The 15,788-nt window shown below is 45.6% G+C and overlaps 1 protein-coding gene across 4 annotated transcripts in view; it reads right to left on the bottom strand.

Annotated features, from left to right (window-relative positions):
• Positions 1–3,529: 3,529 nt before the first annotated feature.
• The window catches only part of pdm3 (POU-domain protein pdm3), a 78,008-nt gene continuing 65,749 nt past the window's right edge, over positions 3,530–15,788 (bottom strand). For all 4 annotated transcript variants that reach the window (XM_077657309.1, XM_077657310.1, XM_077657311.1 and 1 more), the window contains 5 exons: positions 14,533–14,661; positions 12,633–12,840; positions 12,197–12,371; positions 10,983–11,212; positions 3,530–8,606 (listed from right to left, as the gene is read on the bottom strand). In XM_077657309.1, coding sequence (XP_077513435.1) covers positions 8,362–8,606; positions 10,983–11,212; positions 12,197–12,371; positions 12,633–12,840; positions 14,533–14,661 — 987 coding nt within the window. In that variant the 3' untranslated portion in view covers positions 3,530–8,361. The remainder of the gene's footprint in view (positions 8,607–10,982; positions 11,213–12,196; positions 12,372–12,632; positions 12,841–14,532; positions 14,662–15,788) is intronic.

The raw sequence follows: 15,788 nt of genomic DNA, 5'->3' as shown, positions 1-15,788 counted from the left end.
GATCAGCACTAAGTGAGCAACAAAATGCGTGGCAGTTAAATGTGTGACGTTACCGTAACGTCTTCAGGCTGATGTATGGGTTAGTGTGGGTCTGCACTGACCGTGGCGAGAGTGGAATTACAGGTGATAACACAGGCAGGACAAATGTAGGAAACAAGGGAGGCTGTAAAACATTTAAAGATGACATAAAGGCTTAGCAAGCACATTACAGACCTCCGCAATGTCGCGTAGCGAAGGGCTCTGGCAAATCAGTTAAGCTCCACTCGCGAAATGTGGATAGAGTTTTCTTGCACAAGGTTCTACGTATTCTCACGCTGAGGTAGCCCAAAGCACCTACTCCGTCCATCGCGAGATTTGTTCACCATCTATATCACTGCGTCGAATCCCGAACTGTCAGCAGCGGTCCGTCAAGCCACTCTCGCAGTCTTGTCCAACGACTGGCCGTCGTAGGTATGTCTCCGCCTTGTGGTCTCGATCTCCGCGCTCGTAACTGTCGCGTCAACTCAGCTCACACACTCAGAACCTTTCATCATTCGTCTTCTTCCTCCTTGCTCTGTCGCCGTCCACGTGTCGTGTGTACTTCTTTGTCTCTGCTCACTGGCTGAAATTCCTTTGTCGTCTTCAAGTACATCACAAATGCAATCCCTTCTTTCTAAACTGACCCAGCAACTTATTGGCTAACCAGTTTCTTCAGACATATAGAGTGCGAGAAATAAATTATACATCACGTCGAACATTGTCACAAAATTGGCCTCAAATCATGTAAAATGTTCGTTCTCTCTTTCAGCTATCTGTGATTCGCATGTTCAAAGAATTGAGTGGTCTTCCCTATGAAACTGCATCCATTTCCGATAACTGGTTTTCAATTAAACTTTAGTCCACAACAAAGCACTCGCCTCGTGAGGAAATAATTCAGACCGATACTCTGCACTCCGTGGGGTACCGAGTTTGCAGAAAATTTCACCCATCGCCTGAAAGTGACTCGCGAGACTAGCCAGTAACAGAAGGCATTGCGGGTAGGTGACTCCCAATCTGTTTTGTGAGCGAAGTTCGCTTTCCTAGCATGGTTTCAGTGAAGAAGCTGCGAACCCTCGCTTATTGTCATTGTCCATAAATTGGAACAGTTGAGTGAAAGCGAGTTGTAGGATTGTACAACAGAAAAGGGTGTAACGGGGTATGTCTCGCACTCATTACAACTCCCAGCCCCTCATAAATGTTAGACGCCACTGTGCAGTATTCCTCACGTCCATTCATTTTATTAAAAATTCAGCGTGCTATCAAAGATAGGTTTTCATTGTCACATTTATTGTGCTGCATACACAACAACGAGCAGATCTGCACTGCTTTATGAATTTCTAGCACAGTTTTACTAGTCTGATGTGCAGTGACTGACCACTCAAGTGACCACTACAGAGTGACACTGCTACAATGCCTGCTCCAAGGTGCGCTCTGATGGCAATTAAGTCTTTTCGCTTCATGCGGGTGATGTGCATGTTAGGCTGCAAGAAACATAGCTTCATGCTGTTACTGCTCAATAGCCTCTGCATACACTTTAGTTAACATTATATAAATCGCACCCACCCATGAGAGAGTGGCGAAGTGCAATAACATTAATAGGTCCAAACAGCAGGTTCGTTTCTTTACAAAATTATTTTATTGTGACAGGAACACATTTTCATAGTAACACATCATTGCATTACATAAGCAATGCTTTATGAGAATACATTTTGGTGCAGGCACCTTCAAAAGCTTTAAAAACTAGCTCTTGCATGAAAAAAAACAAATTTAGTTTCGATTAGTCAGCTAATACAACCGTATCTGCAGGCTAGTGTACAGCTGTTCAGAGCAAAGTATAATTTCATGCATACGATTTGAAAAACAGTCATGGCAAATTAAAGTTCTTTGATTCCAACTATACAAATGAAACAGCATGTTGCACCTCAATCGACTGCATGTGTATTAAAGCCTTGGCAAGTCTGCTTAAGCACACTAATAAACAATTGTGGTCTCACATTTTTTTTTTTAATTTGTTTGCCTATTAGGTACGACCTTGCCTGCAAGTACTTTTAGAGATACTTTTTTGCAAGAGCTTGTAGAAATACTTTTTAGATTTCTGCTGTTTCCCAAAATTTCTATCCCAGCCAAGTACCAAATGACCATAAAATGTTCAATCAGCATTTGTATTTTGAATGCATTACCTTAAGGGCATTTTTGGCATCCACAGAATATATATAAAACGTACAGGTTTGCATGTCCCAAGATTCTTGAACAATTAAGCAACAAACAATAAATAAAAGTGCACCTAAATTCATACTTATTTGAAGCACTGAATATTTGCTTTAGGGGAAAAACAATGTTGGTATACCATGGTTTCCAGTACACAGTCCACAGGGTTCAATATTTGTGGAAAAATTTCCCTACATTGGCTGCACCCAGAAGCCTTGGGCTTCTCATTCTATACTGTGCAAGCCTGAAAATGAAATTGCTGTGTAGTCTGCAGGAAGTGGGGAGGAGGGAAGGGTTCATGTGCCACACCGTAAGCTGCATTGCATAAATGGCTCTGAAAGGAAACTCTCGGTAGGTTCTGTGAAATGCTTTCAGCAGCAATCAGCCAACTGGGTACAGATATGTACTACCTATTTGCAGGGTGTGAACAGTCGTAGTAGGTGAGACATCAGCATGCCACGAGATACTGTCATGCACCTCATGGACAGCTAAATGTTTCTAACCTCACTGCATTTCTGAGATAATGGCGACTTGGAACTCCCAACATTTTGTCCGATTTGCAGTTCACTGCACAGCAACATCTTTTATTTATGAAGTGTTTATCAGAAGCTCTTTTCCTTTTCCTTCAGATTTCATTAATAAGAGACAAATCGTTTCATGGACATTTTTACAAGGACAATGTGCAGCAGCGGCAAGTACTGTACTGTCTCACAGGAGATCGAACATATTTTGATCTAAGGTGGCCCTTTCATGTCTCACTGATAACACATATCGACATCCTCTCACTTGCAGTGCTTAATGTTTTTTTTAAATGCAGCAGCACTTACTTCTCTGCCTTAACATTACAGTGACGGACAATTGCGTCATTCAGTGCTTAGCCACAGCAGGCAAACAAATTCATCTTTTAGTGAATTTGCAGCCCACAGGTTTGACCACGCTGCATCTGTTTGCTAAGATATGGCACAGCAAAAACAAGACCAGAAGAGTCTCAACAGAAATTTGGAATGCAGGGATTAGGAGACAGTGTCTCTGTTATACAGTCCATGCATCCAAGTCACACTGCCAGGTTTGGTATGAGGGCAGGAAGGAGGGAAGCAACTGCCTCACACGGGTATGTCAGAATATTCAGACTGGGATGTTTAGCAGAGACGTGGGCAGTGACAAATAGCAAAAGCAACACCAAGAACGAATTGGTGAAGACCTTAGTGCAACTGTTTCAGACCCCTCAGGCAATAGTCAAGATTTTTTAAAAGACAGAGTAAAGTTGCCTTGAAATCTACTACACTTCTCAAGTCACAGAAAATGAGAGCATATATGTTTATTCACAGTGGCAATTGCTGTTTCAACACACAGACTGCCAAACTCAGTATGAGGGCATGACAGACTTAAGTGGCACTAAACACATTGGCTGAAGAATTATAGACCGCTTCAAAGGTTCTGGTAGATGTGAAATTGGATTTCAAAGCACACGCCGATATGGCTGAGAGAGGTCAACATCCTGGAGGATTTGCAGGCTCTAAAATGCACTGTGAGAATCTCTTTGCTTGTTCTATAGTAAAGTAATGCCATCACAGTACAGTCGACAACCGATTTTTCGGACCTTCTAGGGACCACGAAAATGACCGAAAAATTAGGCAGTCCGGAAAATCAGATTTCACCGAAAAAATCACGAACTTATTGCTATTATGCTGGAGGAAGAGGTCAGTCGTGTTGCATACATTCTAAAGCTCCTAATGAATAAATTTCGCCACGCTAAACGCGCACAGATGACGGGCGGCGACCGCTTTCACGAGCTCGGGCTGGCTGGGCTGCCCTCGGCATGTCGCCGATGAATGCAGGGGTTGGGACAAAGTCTAAACGGCAAAGCGAACACGCCGGTGTGGGAGCTGCATTGCGCCCACAGCGAAACAGATGTCAAAACAATAAGAACCGAGAAACGGCCGAAGCAAGCGCTCCGTCGGCGTTGGCCTCCGTCATTAGGCCTAGCGACTAGAGCCAAATCCGCATCGTATTTGGCGATATGCACTCTGCGGTGGCTTGCGTATACTGAGGGGAGTCTTGCCTGTCATCGAAACGCCAGTTATGTACAGTTTTACGATAGCAAAGTCAGGGTTGCAGTGCGTTTTGCCACGGGTACGCTTACCTCACTTTAAAATGCACAACCATTTCCTCCCGCGCTCGCCGTCTCCGTGAAGCCGTATCCCTCCCCCCGTGCTTCGCTGCTACCTCTTTCCGTATTTGAAACGAAAGACTCGGCATAGATGAGTTCCATGAACTCTGGCTACTTTTAAAAAGTTCGTGTGGCGGAAGACGTGCAAGAACCGTACGAATTCGAAACCACCCGGCCGCAATATGCCGACTCGCGCAGAATTTCACTATCGCAAGAGGCCCCCTTAAAGCTTGAATTTCGTTTTATTTGATAAAGTTTTCGATCTCTCCTGCAGTTTGAAGTAATGAGGTTCCACTGTACACATTATATGGCAGCTTGGGTATTGGCGGCGAGTGCGAACGAGGTCCATAAAATCGAGCAGTCAGTTGCGGTGCGTCCACAATTTCAGGCGCTCCTATACGTTGGCTCTATAGGCCATGTCGCGGTGCAGCGAAAAGGTCCGAATAATCAAGCATGTCCGAAAAATCAGGCGTCCAAATTTTCAGTCGTCGACTGTACCACATCTTGTGCAACAATTCCATTTTCTGCAGAGGCAGATACAATCTATGCACAATGGTTCTGTCATACTGGCTAGTACCTGCCATTTTGTCACCTCCTTCAAAAGTGCAAAATTTCAGAACCCTGCATCAGTCCCAGAAGTACAAATGTAATAGTGAAGCTCACCCAGTGAATTTTGTGCATCACGAAATAAAATACAATACAGTACACAAAGGAGCACATGATCCTTGGCTGAGAAAGTCAAATTTGTTTTGCTGTTTTTTATCAGCGCATGTTAGGATACACTTAATACATGAGGAATTGCTTCTTAGAGGTGGAAGCAATAAGGCATGAAATTTGCTCCTTTCACAAGGCCGCTTGGTGCATGCAAACCTCTCCTCCTTTGCCCTTTCCCGAGCTCCACAGGTTGAAAACAAACTGCCAGGTCCTACTGCACAGGCGCAGTTTGTACTGTCAATTTCAATTTACACTGCCATCGATCATGATGGCGTGGCTAGTAGATATTTTAAGCTTATGTTTGTCGAATGTAGTAGGAATGTGTTCAAAGCTGTCGCATCTCCCAAAATTAAACAGCCACCAATAGAGATGTGCCCAATATTCATCAAAAGTTAGGTCCAAACACTCATTTGTCAACATTCTAAGGACAATCTGCTATGGTGTGGAATAAAGTGACTTTTTTGGGATGTTTCATTGACTGTGTGTGATTGCTTGCGATAGCAGTAATGGAAGACCATGCTGGCCAAATTCAGTAAAGCCAATTGGTGTAAATCTAGATTATACCATATTATTTGCAGAGAGAAATTCTGTGGTGTACAAAATTGGCTTGCACACCAATGGTGACAGCATGACAGCTGGGATCAGTGGTCCACATCAGGGTTAGATGAAACAGTGGCAACACTTTTTGCCCATGCCAAGGTCCCTATGCTGTTTGGCCTCAAATTTAAACAACGTCCTGTGGGGTAGCAGCCTATGGCAATAAATAGCGGAGAAATCTTTCAACATTGGAAAGGGTACCCACTGCAGAAACCAAGCACGTCTAGACTTCCTGTGGAGCAAGAATATATGGGAGTGGGAAATGGCCACTGGCACAAACAAGAGCACAGAAGCGAACTGCACCATAAAGAAGCAAGGTGCTGAGAATGCCGGAGAATCCAAGCCTTGCGTGCTATGCTTCATGATGGAAGCTACAGGAAAATGGACTGCCACACATATACTGAGGCATTTTAGCATTCAATTCCCGTCCTCATCAGCAGCAGGACAAGGGCCTACCCCGATGGTCTTCAATTACCCACATGTTGCTGCCTTCTCCTATGGCACTTCCTTCTCCGTGGCAGCCACTCTTTTACAGTCCTTGACACGCAAGTGGTTATCCTCTGGCACATTACATGTTCTTCCCAAATCCTTCTTCGAGTGCTGATGACGCATGATTACATCGCACTTCTCTAATTCATGCCACTGACTCTCTGTCACTTCAAGTGACACTGTACTGAAGTAGGCCTATATTGACTGATTACGGTGTTCTAATGGCAAAGAGAACTCTTGCACTGAAAACGGAGCTTTAACACAAGACCTAAACATGAATTGCAGGCATCGCTGCTATGTGCCCTTTTTACAAACTGCGGTGAAATAGAGCAAATTCTCCTGTACAATTTCGTGCGGTTAGAGCACACTGCTGTTACTTCTGACAACAACAGTCTCTAACACGCTTGACATAGCCGTCAGTGATGCAAGTTCGAACTGATGAGCTGGAAAAAAAAAAAAGTTCCATTCCTGAACTCCAAACTTCCGAGCAAAAGATGTCTTTTGCTCCTGAAAAAACGTCAGTAGAGCCGCAAACAAATGACTGAACGAATTTTACGAAGAAACGAAAGGAACTGGATGGAGTTATCCACAGTGTCCCTTTAATGTTGCTCCTATCAATTCCTTTCCCACAGCTCACTGTGCTGTCCCCAGTACAATTCTGGAAGTTTTCATTCACAAGTTTTGGCCCAATAGGCAGCTACTCGTTGGATGCATGTTGTAAACTGTTGGCGTGGTAGCATCAGCAAGCTGCTGTTCATAACCTGGCATTGCCTCCCAAATGTACCCCTGCCGATTCTTCTCTCCAGCTATTTTCTTCCTGATGGCCTAGATATACAAAGATTAGTATAGTTGGCCAAGATAAATGCACTGCCTACAGCAAACTACTCCTCTTCCAGAACCCCACTTCAGTTTTGTTCATAATGTTTTTAAGCCTAATGAAATAAAATACTTTGCATGTTGAGATCATCATTTGCTTACTGCGAATTATGACCCTGTTTTATAGCAGGCCAATGTCATAAGTAAATAATAGGTTGCTGTGAACTTAATATGAACTTGCAGCGGATGAATATGGAGAGACTGTTTAATTACACGCTCCACTGTTAAGAAAAAAACTGCGTGCCTCAAGACATGTGACAAGAGGGAGTGCTTCGCTCTAGTCCAGCAGACATTCACTACCATGTAGCTATCTAACATTGTAGTACCATTCCAGCGAGCAAAGTTCCCATTTCCGTATATTCTCACTCCAATCCTCAAAGCCTTCAATCCTGCATTCCAGGCAGCTAGCTGTACATTTATATTTATTAAATCTGCTTTAGAGTCTGTTCTTCTTGTAGTTTATGAAGAAGTCCTGGACTACCCTGAGTGCAACAAGAACAAGTACTTCATCCTTGGCCTGCAGAATTGAAACCATATCTGAGCCATAAAGAAGATATACAACACAAATATACAAACATAAATGAAAAGGTAGACTTGAAACAGCAGATGGCTGTATCCTGTGACCCTTTAGGGTGCCACTTACAGCTGGCAGACATGAAAAAAATTCTTTGTCCTCTGACGAGTCAAGCTGACCGGCAAGCTCTCAAGCAAAAAGTAAAAGTGTGACGATGACATGCATGTACATACACAAGTGACAGGCTTCATACCACTGCCCTTAACAGGTGAAAAATGAGTATCAGAGGCACTCGAGAGATGAGGTACTGGCGCTGCCGAGCTTCCCGGCACTACGCCAGCAAGATGCATGAGCCGTCCGCGCAAGCACGACAATAAAGGTTGATCCACTCCTTCCTTTCAGGAAGTGGCCGCTGCCTTCTTGTTCAAGTCGCACAGTCTAGTCGACGTGGCTCTGGTTGTCTTGACACCATTTGGGCTAACGCATCACCAGATTGTGTAGATGCACAGCTGCACCGGTTCTGTGACAGAAGAGATGCTGTCCTTCCTAGCAGGTACTTGACTCTGGCTGTCACTGCAACAGCACTAGCAGTACATGAGCCCGGCACTTTTGCAAATGTTGCAAATGTCGGGGTGCGCATGGCATTTTGGTCTTCACAGACATGCCTGTTCACCCTGGATACATGAAAGTCCGTGTGCAATCACTCAACACACAGGTGGCAGCACTGCAGCGGAGCACAGCTGGCATCAGGACATGGCACGCACACACACGAGGCTCATAACGTGTTGTTCTCTGCACAATCCATGGGGCTGGCCGATGCCTCTGGTGCATTGCTGCTGGGCGGCACACTGCCCAAGGAGTCCGAGGTACCTTCTGACAGCGGCAGGGGACCATCTACACCGCCACCCACCTTCAACCTCTTGACAGTATTTTTATAGGCCTGGCGCTTGTTGCAGAACCAGACACGCACCACCTCACGGTCGTAGCTGAGCTGCTCGGCCAGCTCCGTCATCTCGGCCCCTGCATTAGGACGGTTGGCAACACAGACAGTGACATTTGCTTTGCTGCCAATGGATTCCAAACAACTTTGTATTTTGCTGTGCAAAAGCGTTATGCAAAACAAAAGTAAGCAAGCAGTGCTGGTCGTTTCAGCAACCAGTGTTTTCTGGAGAAAGAAAGCATGCTATAATGCTCCCTTTTCACTTTCCTGTTCTCACTCCTGCACCTCTGCATCTCCTTAGCTAATTATGTTAGGAGTATGCACTCATTGCAGCGGCTCAGTGGTTACGGCACTCGGCTACCGAGCCGGAGTACCCAGGTTCAAACCTGACCGCACTGGCCGCATTTCAGTTGAGGCAAAATGCAACATGCACCCATGTGCTGTCCAAGTACAGCGCAAATCAAGGATCCCCAAGTGGTTGAAATTATTCTGGGCAGCCCTCCACTACGACACCTCTTTCTTCTTTCACTACTACAATTCCCAATTTAATTACGGTGAAGCTGAAGCGTCCACCGAGAAGCGAGGCAGTTACTGCGCCACTGCTTTTTCTCAAAAACCACTAATGTAATGTTAGGAGTGTGTGACGACGAAGGTGGCCATCACACCAGGCTTAGTCGCAAGTGGTGTCACAGGAGAGCACAAAGAGACCGACATGAGAGAAACCTCCTGGTGCAATGGTGAAGGTGGAAAGGGGCGAAGCATCCAAAACCAATTACAATTAACAAGGAAGAGAACCTGGTTACTTTTGTTCACACATAACTTTCAGTATCACTGCATCTACCTGCACCCACAGGGCAAGGATGGTGTGTGTGCTAAACATGAAACATTTTTAGCTTTCATTCTCAGCACATTCAGGCTAACATCGTTGGGAAAGCGCAGCGAGCACGCAGCAAAACATGATGTCAAACCTGATACTGAAGTTTCCAATACTTTCTACCCACATGGATCCCAGTTATCAGCTACGATTCCCTCTCAGAAACTGCAGCACCAGGAAGACGAGAGGGTGACAGAGTGTTTGGGCCACCAAGGTTGCGTTTGTGTGAGCCCACCTTTGGCTGAAGCAGATGCGGCTCGTCTTTAAAAGAACGGTGCTTAGCACTGCACCTGCCAATGGGAGAGTGAACGCACATTTATACTATGAAGGTTGTGTTTGTGTGCATTCAGCTTGGGCTGGAACAGGTGCAGCTCGTCTTTAACCCTTTCAGGCCCAGATTAAGACTCTGTGCTATACAAAAATTGACACACAGAGATTTGAGCGTGTTTAGGGTGAAGGTATTTCACAAAAACATCCAGGCTCAGCCTTTTCTTTTCTGCATGACTCCAAATGGAATCAGTGGGCCTGGTGGGTGTGAAATGTGTAAATTTATGAGTTCACTGAAAAAAAAAAAATATTTTCCATGAAACGCATTGGAACAATTGTAGATGTAGAGGTGTGTGCCGCAATTCTCCAGTAGACGACACGATTGTAACGCGATGCACAGCTTGCAGCTCAGAGTGCTGGTCCTGCTCTGAGGCACGGTGCAAGAGGCAGGGCATTTGCGTTTTAAATCTTTTTTTCTCAGTTTGAATGCTTTGGCAATTTGCATTTGGAACTGGTGGTATCCAGCTTGCTGCATGAAGTAAAAATTTAAACATGAAATTCTGAAAGACTAAGTCACTGCAGATTGTTTTGCAACAAAAGCTCGTTAATTCGAACTCGAAAAACTGTTCGAATTATTGAATAGGCGGTAGAATGAGCAGACATTGCACTGTGCTGCGCAGGCAGAACCCAAAGCAGTTATGTCTAGATTTGCTACACGAGCTAGGTGCTACTATATGTTTGTGGCAGGCCACGAAAATCGACACCAGTACCACGAAAATCATACCACGGCACTGATTTCAAAATGACAAAAGACTGAAGCTCTCAAATTTTTGGAAAATAAAAGCTATGCATGAACTATGAGCTACCCAGTCCAATCTGTCAATGTTCTGTCGCAGCTTCCGCTCAAGTGAAATTTTTCACAAGTCCCGTGAATTTCAGTGTAGCGGGATTCAACTGCTCCTTTTTTTTTTTCACTGTCCTTGTCCTGTGTGGATGGGCAGCACCAACCCACTTTAAAGTTATACATCAGTGCAATCAACAGGCCTTCCTGAACCACTAATTTCGCTCGGACCACAGCCATGCAAAATTTCTTCTGTACTAAGGACAGAGCAAATTTAGGCAGTAGTAGCAAGCATATTATAAAGAGAAAGCTCTTGCTCCAACTACCAATTTTTATGAAGTGTCAATAAAGGCCTTTGTATTTCATTCCTGACTCCCATTTTTTAATGGCTTTGCATTACACATTCCAGCCTGCCATGAAACAACTTCTGATGTTGCAAAAAGAAAGGATGGTGCAAATCATGGCAGAGCTCACCCGTAGGGTGGGTGCTCTTCTCGAAGAAGCGGTTGAGCACCTCGAGGGCGGCTGGTGTGAAGGAGGTGCGCTGCTTGCGCTTCTTGGCTGGCTCAGCACCACTACCCACAAGGTCTGCCAGGGCATGGCTGCCACCAGACTGCAGCCGTTCCTCAGCCTCCCGCATCCACCGCTCCAGCACAGGCTTGATTTTTTGCGCACTCTTGGGCGTAATGTCCAGCTTCTCAAACCTGCAGCACAGGTGATTGCCATATACATACACATCCGCAGTGTGCAGTCTCCAGGCTAGCTACTAGGTATTTTTTTTTGTGTATTGTGGCGCAATTCGGCACAGGCCCAATACATTTTATGCAACAAAGTTCAGTTTCCACACCTTTGCATCCATAGAAAACCATGTATTTTTAGTTTCAATATATATGCGGCAATACATGGTAATCTCTGGTAACCCCATCTTATGCCTGCTGCCCTTGGTATCTAATCTGTCACTGTGAAGACTGCCACTCCTTCCCCTTACCCTGTGAAACACCATGCCCCTGGAATATACAAAAGAGTTGCCAATGGCCTGGTACTACAGCACATTTGAGTGTGTGCTAAGAGGATCTAGTTTGGGACATCCCAAACAGGAGATCCCAGGGACACCACCTTGAACTCTGTTTTGGCACAATAGATATGCAGCTATACTTAGCTTGCCCCCCCCCTTCTGACTCCAACATGACTTGTTATGGCAGAGTGAAAAAATAACATGTTAGCGAAACTGTCAACCATTGTTAAGTGTTTATGCAATCTCCGTGCATGTGACCGCTTGTCGCACTGTGCACAGTTCACGCATCCAAGGGCAGAACAGAGCTTGCTGAGCACCAGTCTCACTGGCATGACACACATGAGCATGAGGCGAGTCTCGTCAACAATTGTGGCAGCATGCAACGGTGACGTCTGGATGCGAGCCAGGGACGAGACACCCAGATATCTAATCATCCATAACAGAGGTCCTCTGAATGCACCTGGGACATAGCTTCTTTCACTGGATAGCTGCTTCCAGTGTACCTTCAGCTTGCATATTTTGGATGAACACTGACAGAGACCACTTCTGTGCTGTATCTATCTGTGCTGCACATACTCTTGCCGAGCTTTGCCCAACGGTACGGGCGAGCACGTGCTTGCATTCTCACTGGAGTGGTGGGTGGCCAGCACCTCTGTTTGTTGCCTCCACCCACCTGCAGATGGCACTCTGGCTGTAGGAGGGCCCCTCTGAAGAGGTGAGTGCCAGCCCCACCTGGGTCTGGGTGAGGCCCAGGCTGAGCCGCCGCAGCTTGAATGCCTTGGCAAAGTGCTTGATCTCCTCCAGGTCGATGCCGTCCACCACGTTGGCCTCCGTGTGGCTGATGGTCGCTGTACACAGAGAAGAACTCATTGGAAAGCTTGGAGCATGTGTACAGTGCTCCGTGCATTTGTCCTAAGTGCTAGAATGACATGCTTTAGCGTACATTAGCGACACCTGCCCTTGAACTCTGCATGGCATGAAGAGTGAACTATAAACTATGCAAAACACATGCACTGTGGGATGTCCAAAGCCTTAGGACACTCAGAAATAAAATTCTCAGCAGATCTACTGACATTCAAACAGAATGGTCCGGTTGTGACGGTGCTCACCTTCAGGTCTTGGGATGCTAGCCCCACTACTACTGCTGGTGACAGGTACATCAGCAGCGGGTGTGCTGGTGACCGGTATGCTGCTCACTGGTGCAATGCTCACTGGTGAACAGCCGACCAGTCCACTGCTGACAGGCATGCTGGTGAGTGGCACAATGCTGACTGGAGGTGATGGCACCAAGACCGGTGTCTCAGCAGCTGAACACATCTGCAAGGTTCAGCATTGCAGCTGTGCCTTCTCAAAAGAACAAAGCAGGACACTTCCAATTACAGAAGCAACCACACAAAATTAGCCAGTGCTAAATTGCTTTACCACACTGAAGGAAGTACACCACCAACGTCTGTGCACTCGAGTCCTGCATTAATGGCTTGACTATGTATTTATTTTTTTCTTTATGATGAGAATGCATAGTGCAGACACTGCTGCACAAGTGCTGGAGAGATGGCAGTTATAGGCGAAGTCTGAACAGAACAACACTTCACGGGCATGCTCGTACCACGCAACGTAAAACGTTTTTGAAGGTCTGGAGCAGTCATATTCATTGCACATCGGCCACAGCAACGACCGGGAGGCACACGTGACAATAGAATGGCTCCTGGCTGCATGGTCTCAGCATTAATTCTCACAGAATGAAAACAGGGGAGCTTTTATAAATTGTGGATAAAAAAAACAGTTCATTCTGACAATCAGAGTAGCAGGTGCATTTATTATGCGAATGCATCCATTGTGCGAGGTTTCTGAATGTACGATGGTTTCGCATGGTGCCCTGAAAGTCTATATATACAGGGTGTCCCAGCTAACTTGGTCCAAGATTTTGAAAAAACCTAAGCTTCTTCAGAACTGAAATTGTGGGGATGTTGTTAAGGTTTATCTAAAGTTAGAGTACCGTTTTTTATTGTCCTACTTAAATAATTAGTCGGGATAAATTATTAACTTTTTGAGTTAACTTTTTAAATATAGCTTGAAACGTACAGGCGTCGATAGGAAATTTGTGGAGCTCCATAAATATTGTCCAACCCCGACATTTCTAATGAGATAGACTTAGCGTGGCCGTTTTAATCCGAGAAAAACGAAAGCCCGCAGAGTTTTAAAATACCATGTGACAGCGCGCTCCGTGCACCCGAATGTGTCGCAGTTACACACTCTCATTCATGCTTTGTAAAAAACATCGCTCGCTTTGCGCCTTTCGTGCTACACATGACAGAGCTTCACGTTGTCGTTGGTTCCAGAATAAGCGCCAGTGGGTTCGGGCGGCAGTTAAAAGAAAGCTGGCTCTCTTTTCTGCGGCGATAATTGCGCTCGAACGCTAGCAGAATGGACAATGCGTCGCCAGCCGCCGCCGGTAACGTCAGAGCCAAGCAAAGATAGAAGCCCTTTCTCGTAAGCGAAGAGAAGGCGCGGCGCTGGCGATGTTTTTTTACAAATCATGGATGAAAGCGCTGTAATCGCAGCGTATTCGGGTGCACACGGAGCTCGCTGTCATGTGGTATTTTATAAACTCCGTGGGCTTTCGTTTTTCCTGAATAAAAACGACCATGCTAAGGCTATGTTGTTGGAAGTGCCTGGGTTGAGCAATATTTGTGGAGCTCCTAAACTTTCCTATTGACGCCTAAACATTTCAAGCTATCTTTAAAAAATTAATTAATCTCTAATAATCATTCAAGTAAGACGAGCAAAAAAATTGTACTGAAACTTTAGGTAAACCCTAAGAGCATCCACGTGATTTCAGTTCCGAAGAACACCTATGTTTTCTTAATATCTCAGTCCAAGTTAGCTGGGACACCCTGCATAAATAGGTTTCTACAACCTGTGTAAATACGCTACTTTACTCCAGTGTTTCTATATAAATTGTAAACACCAGAGGGCAAACTCGGGGCTGTTCAGCTGAGCAGTGCTCACCGGTGCATGGTTTGCCTGCAGCATGATAGACGGACCAGCCGTCTGCTGGATGTCCGGGCTCACTGCGCTCATTCCCAGGATCTCGGCTGGGTCCGAGTTGTCGTCCTCGTCAGGGGGTTCAGCCAACTCCTACCAAAAGAGGGACAGGAAGGCAGTTTCCTTAGCTTGCGTTACTGCAAAAAATACCTGCGCTTCCACCTTGAGCAAAAGCCAAGAGCCACCACGGTGGCTAAGTGGTTACGGCGCTCGGCTGCTGGCCCGAAAGACGCGGGTTCGATCCCGGCCGTGGCGGTCGAATATCGATGGAGGCGAAATTCTAGAGGCCCGTGTAGTGTGCGATGTCAGTGCACGTTAAAGAACCCTAGATGGTCGAAATTTCCAGAGCCCTTCACTACGGCGTCCCTCGTAGCCTGAGTCGCTTTGGGACGTTAAACCCCCATAAACCAAACCAAACCAAAAGCCAAGACACATTCAGTGTGTCTCACACCTTCTTCATTCATTTGCCTGCTAGTGCTTTAATTTAACTCTGGCACACCAACTTGCGCAAGTCTCCAGTTCCATCATAAGGCAGTGGTCACCACAGAGTAATACGTGATGCACAGAGAAAATGTCAGTAGAAAACAAGTGGCTCAGTAGTTATGGTACTCGGCTGCTGACCTGAAAGACACAGGCTTGATCCTGGCCACGGCCGTCTCATTTTGATGGAGGCGGAATGCCAGAGACCCGTGTACTGTGCGATGTCAGTGCATGTTAAAGAACCCCAGGTGGTCAAAATTATTCAGAGCCCTCCACTACACTGTCCCTTATAGTGTGAGTCGATTTGGGACGTTAAGAAATCCATAAAGCAAATGAACCAGCAGAAAACTTGAGAAAGGTTGGTTGCAAGAAACCTATCTGCAAAATATCAGCCATCAATAGAGAAGGCAGCACAGCAGGGCTATACTCCATTTCACACATCACGTGTAACAATCTAAAAGGTATGGAAAAAGTCCACATGAAAAAAATAAAAGATGATGTAACTCTGCACTTGTTTTGTGGATTAGAAGTTTAAGGCACAATTTAGAAACAGCGCCAACAGACCCACAGTGAAGGTGGCAGGTCAAGTAGGCAGGCTGCACCCACCAAGACATGAATTGCATTCAAGTGACCACATCCTGCAGAGGACACAGTCGGGCTGATGATGATGATGATGACTGCAATTTGCAAGAAAAAAGAAAATAGCTTTTTCCTGAAGCAATTCATACTATAGAGGCGCA

The sequence above is a fragment of the Amblyomma americanum genome, chromosome 3 (assembly GCF_052857255.1).
Source record: "Amblyomma americanum isolate KBUSLIRL-KWMA chromosome 3, ASM5285725v1, whole genome shotgun sequence".
Taxonomy (NCBI): Eukaryota; Metazoa; Arthropoda; class Arachnida; order Ixodida; family Ixodidae; genus Amblyomma; species Amblyomma americanum.
This window is presented reverse-complemented; position numbering and strand designations above follow the sequence as displayed.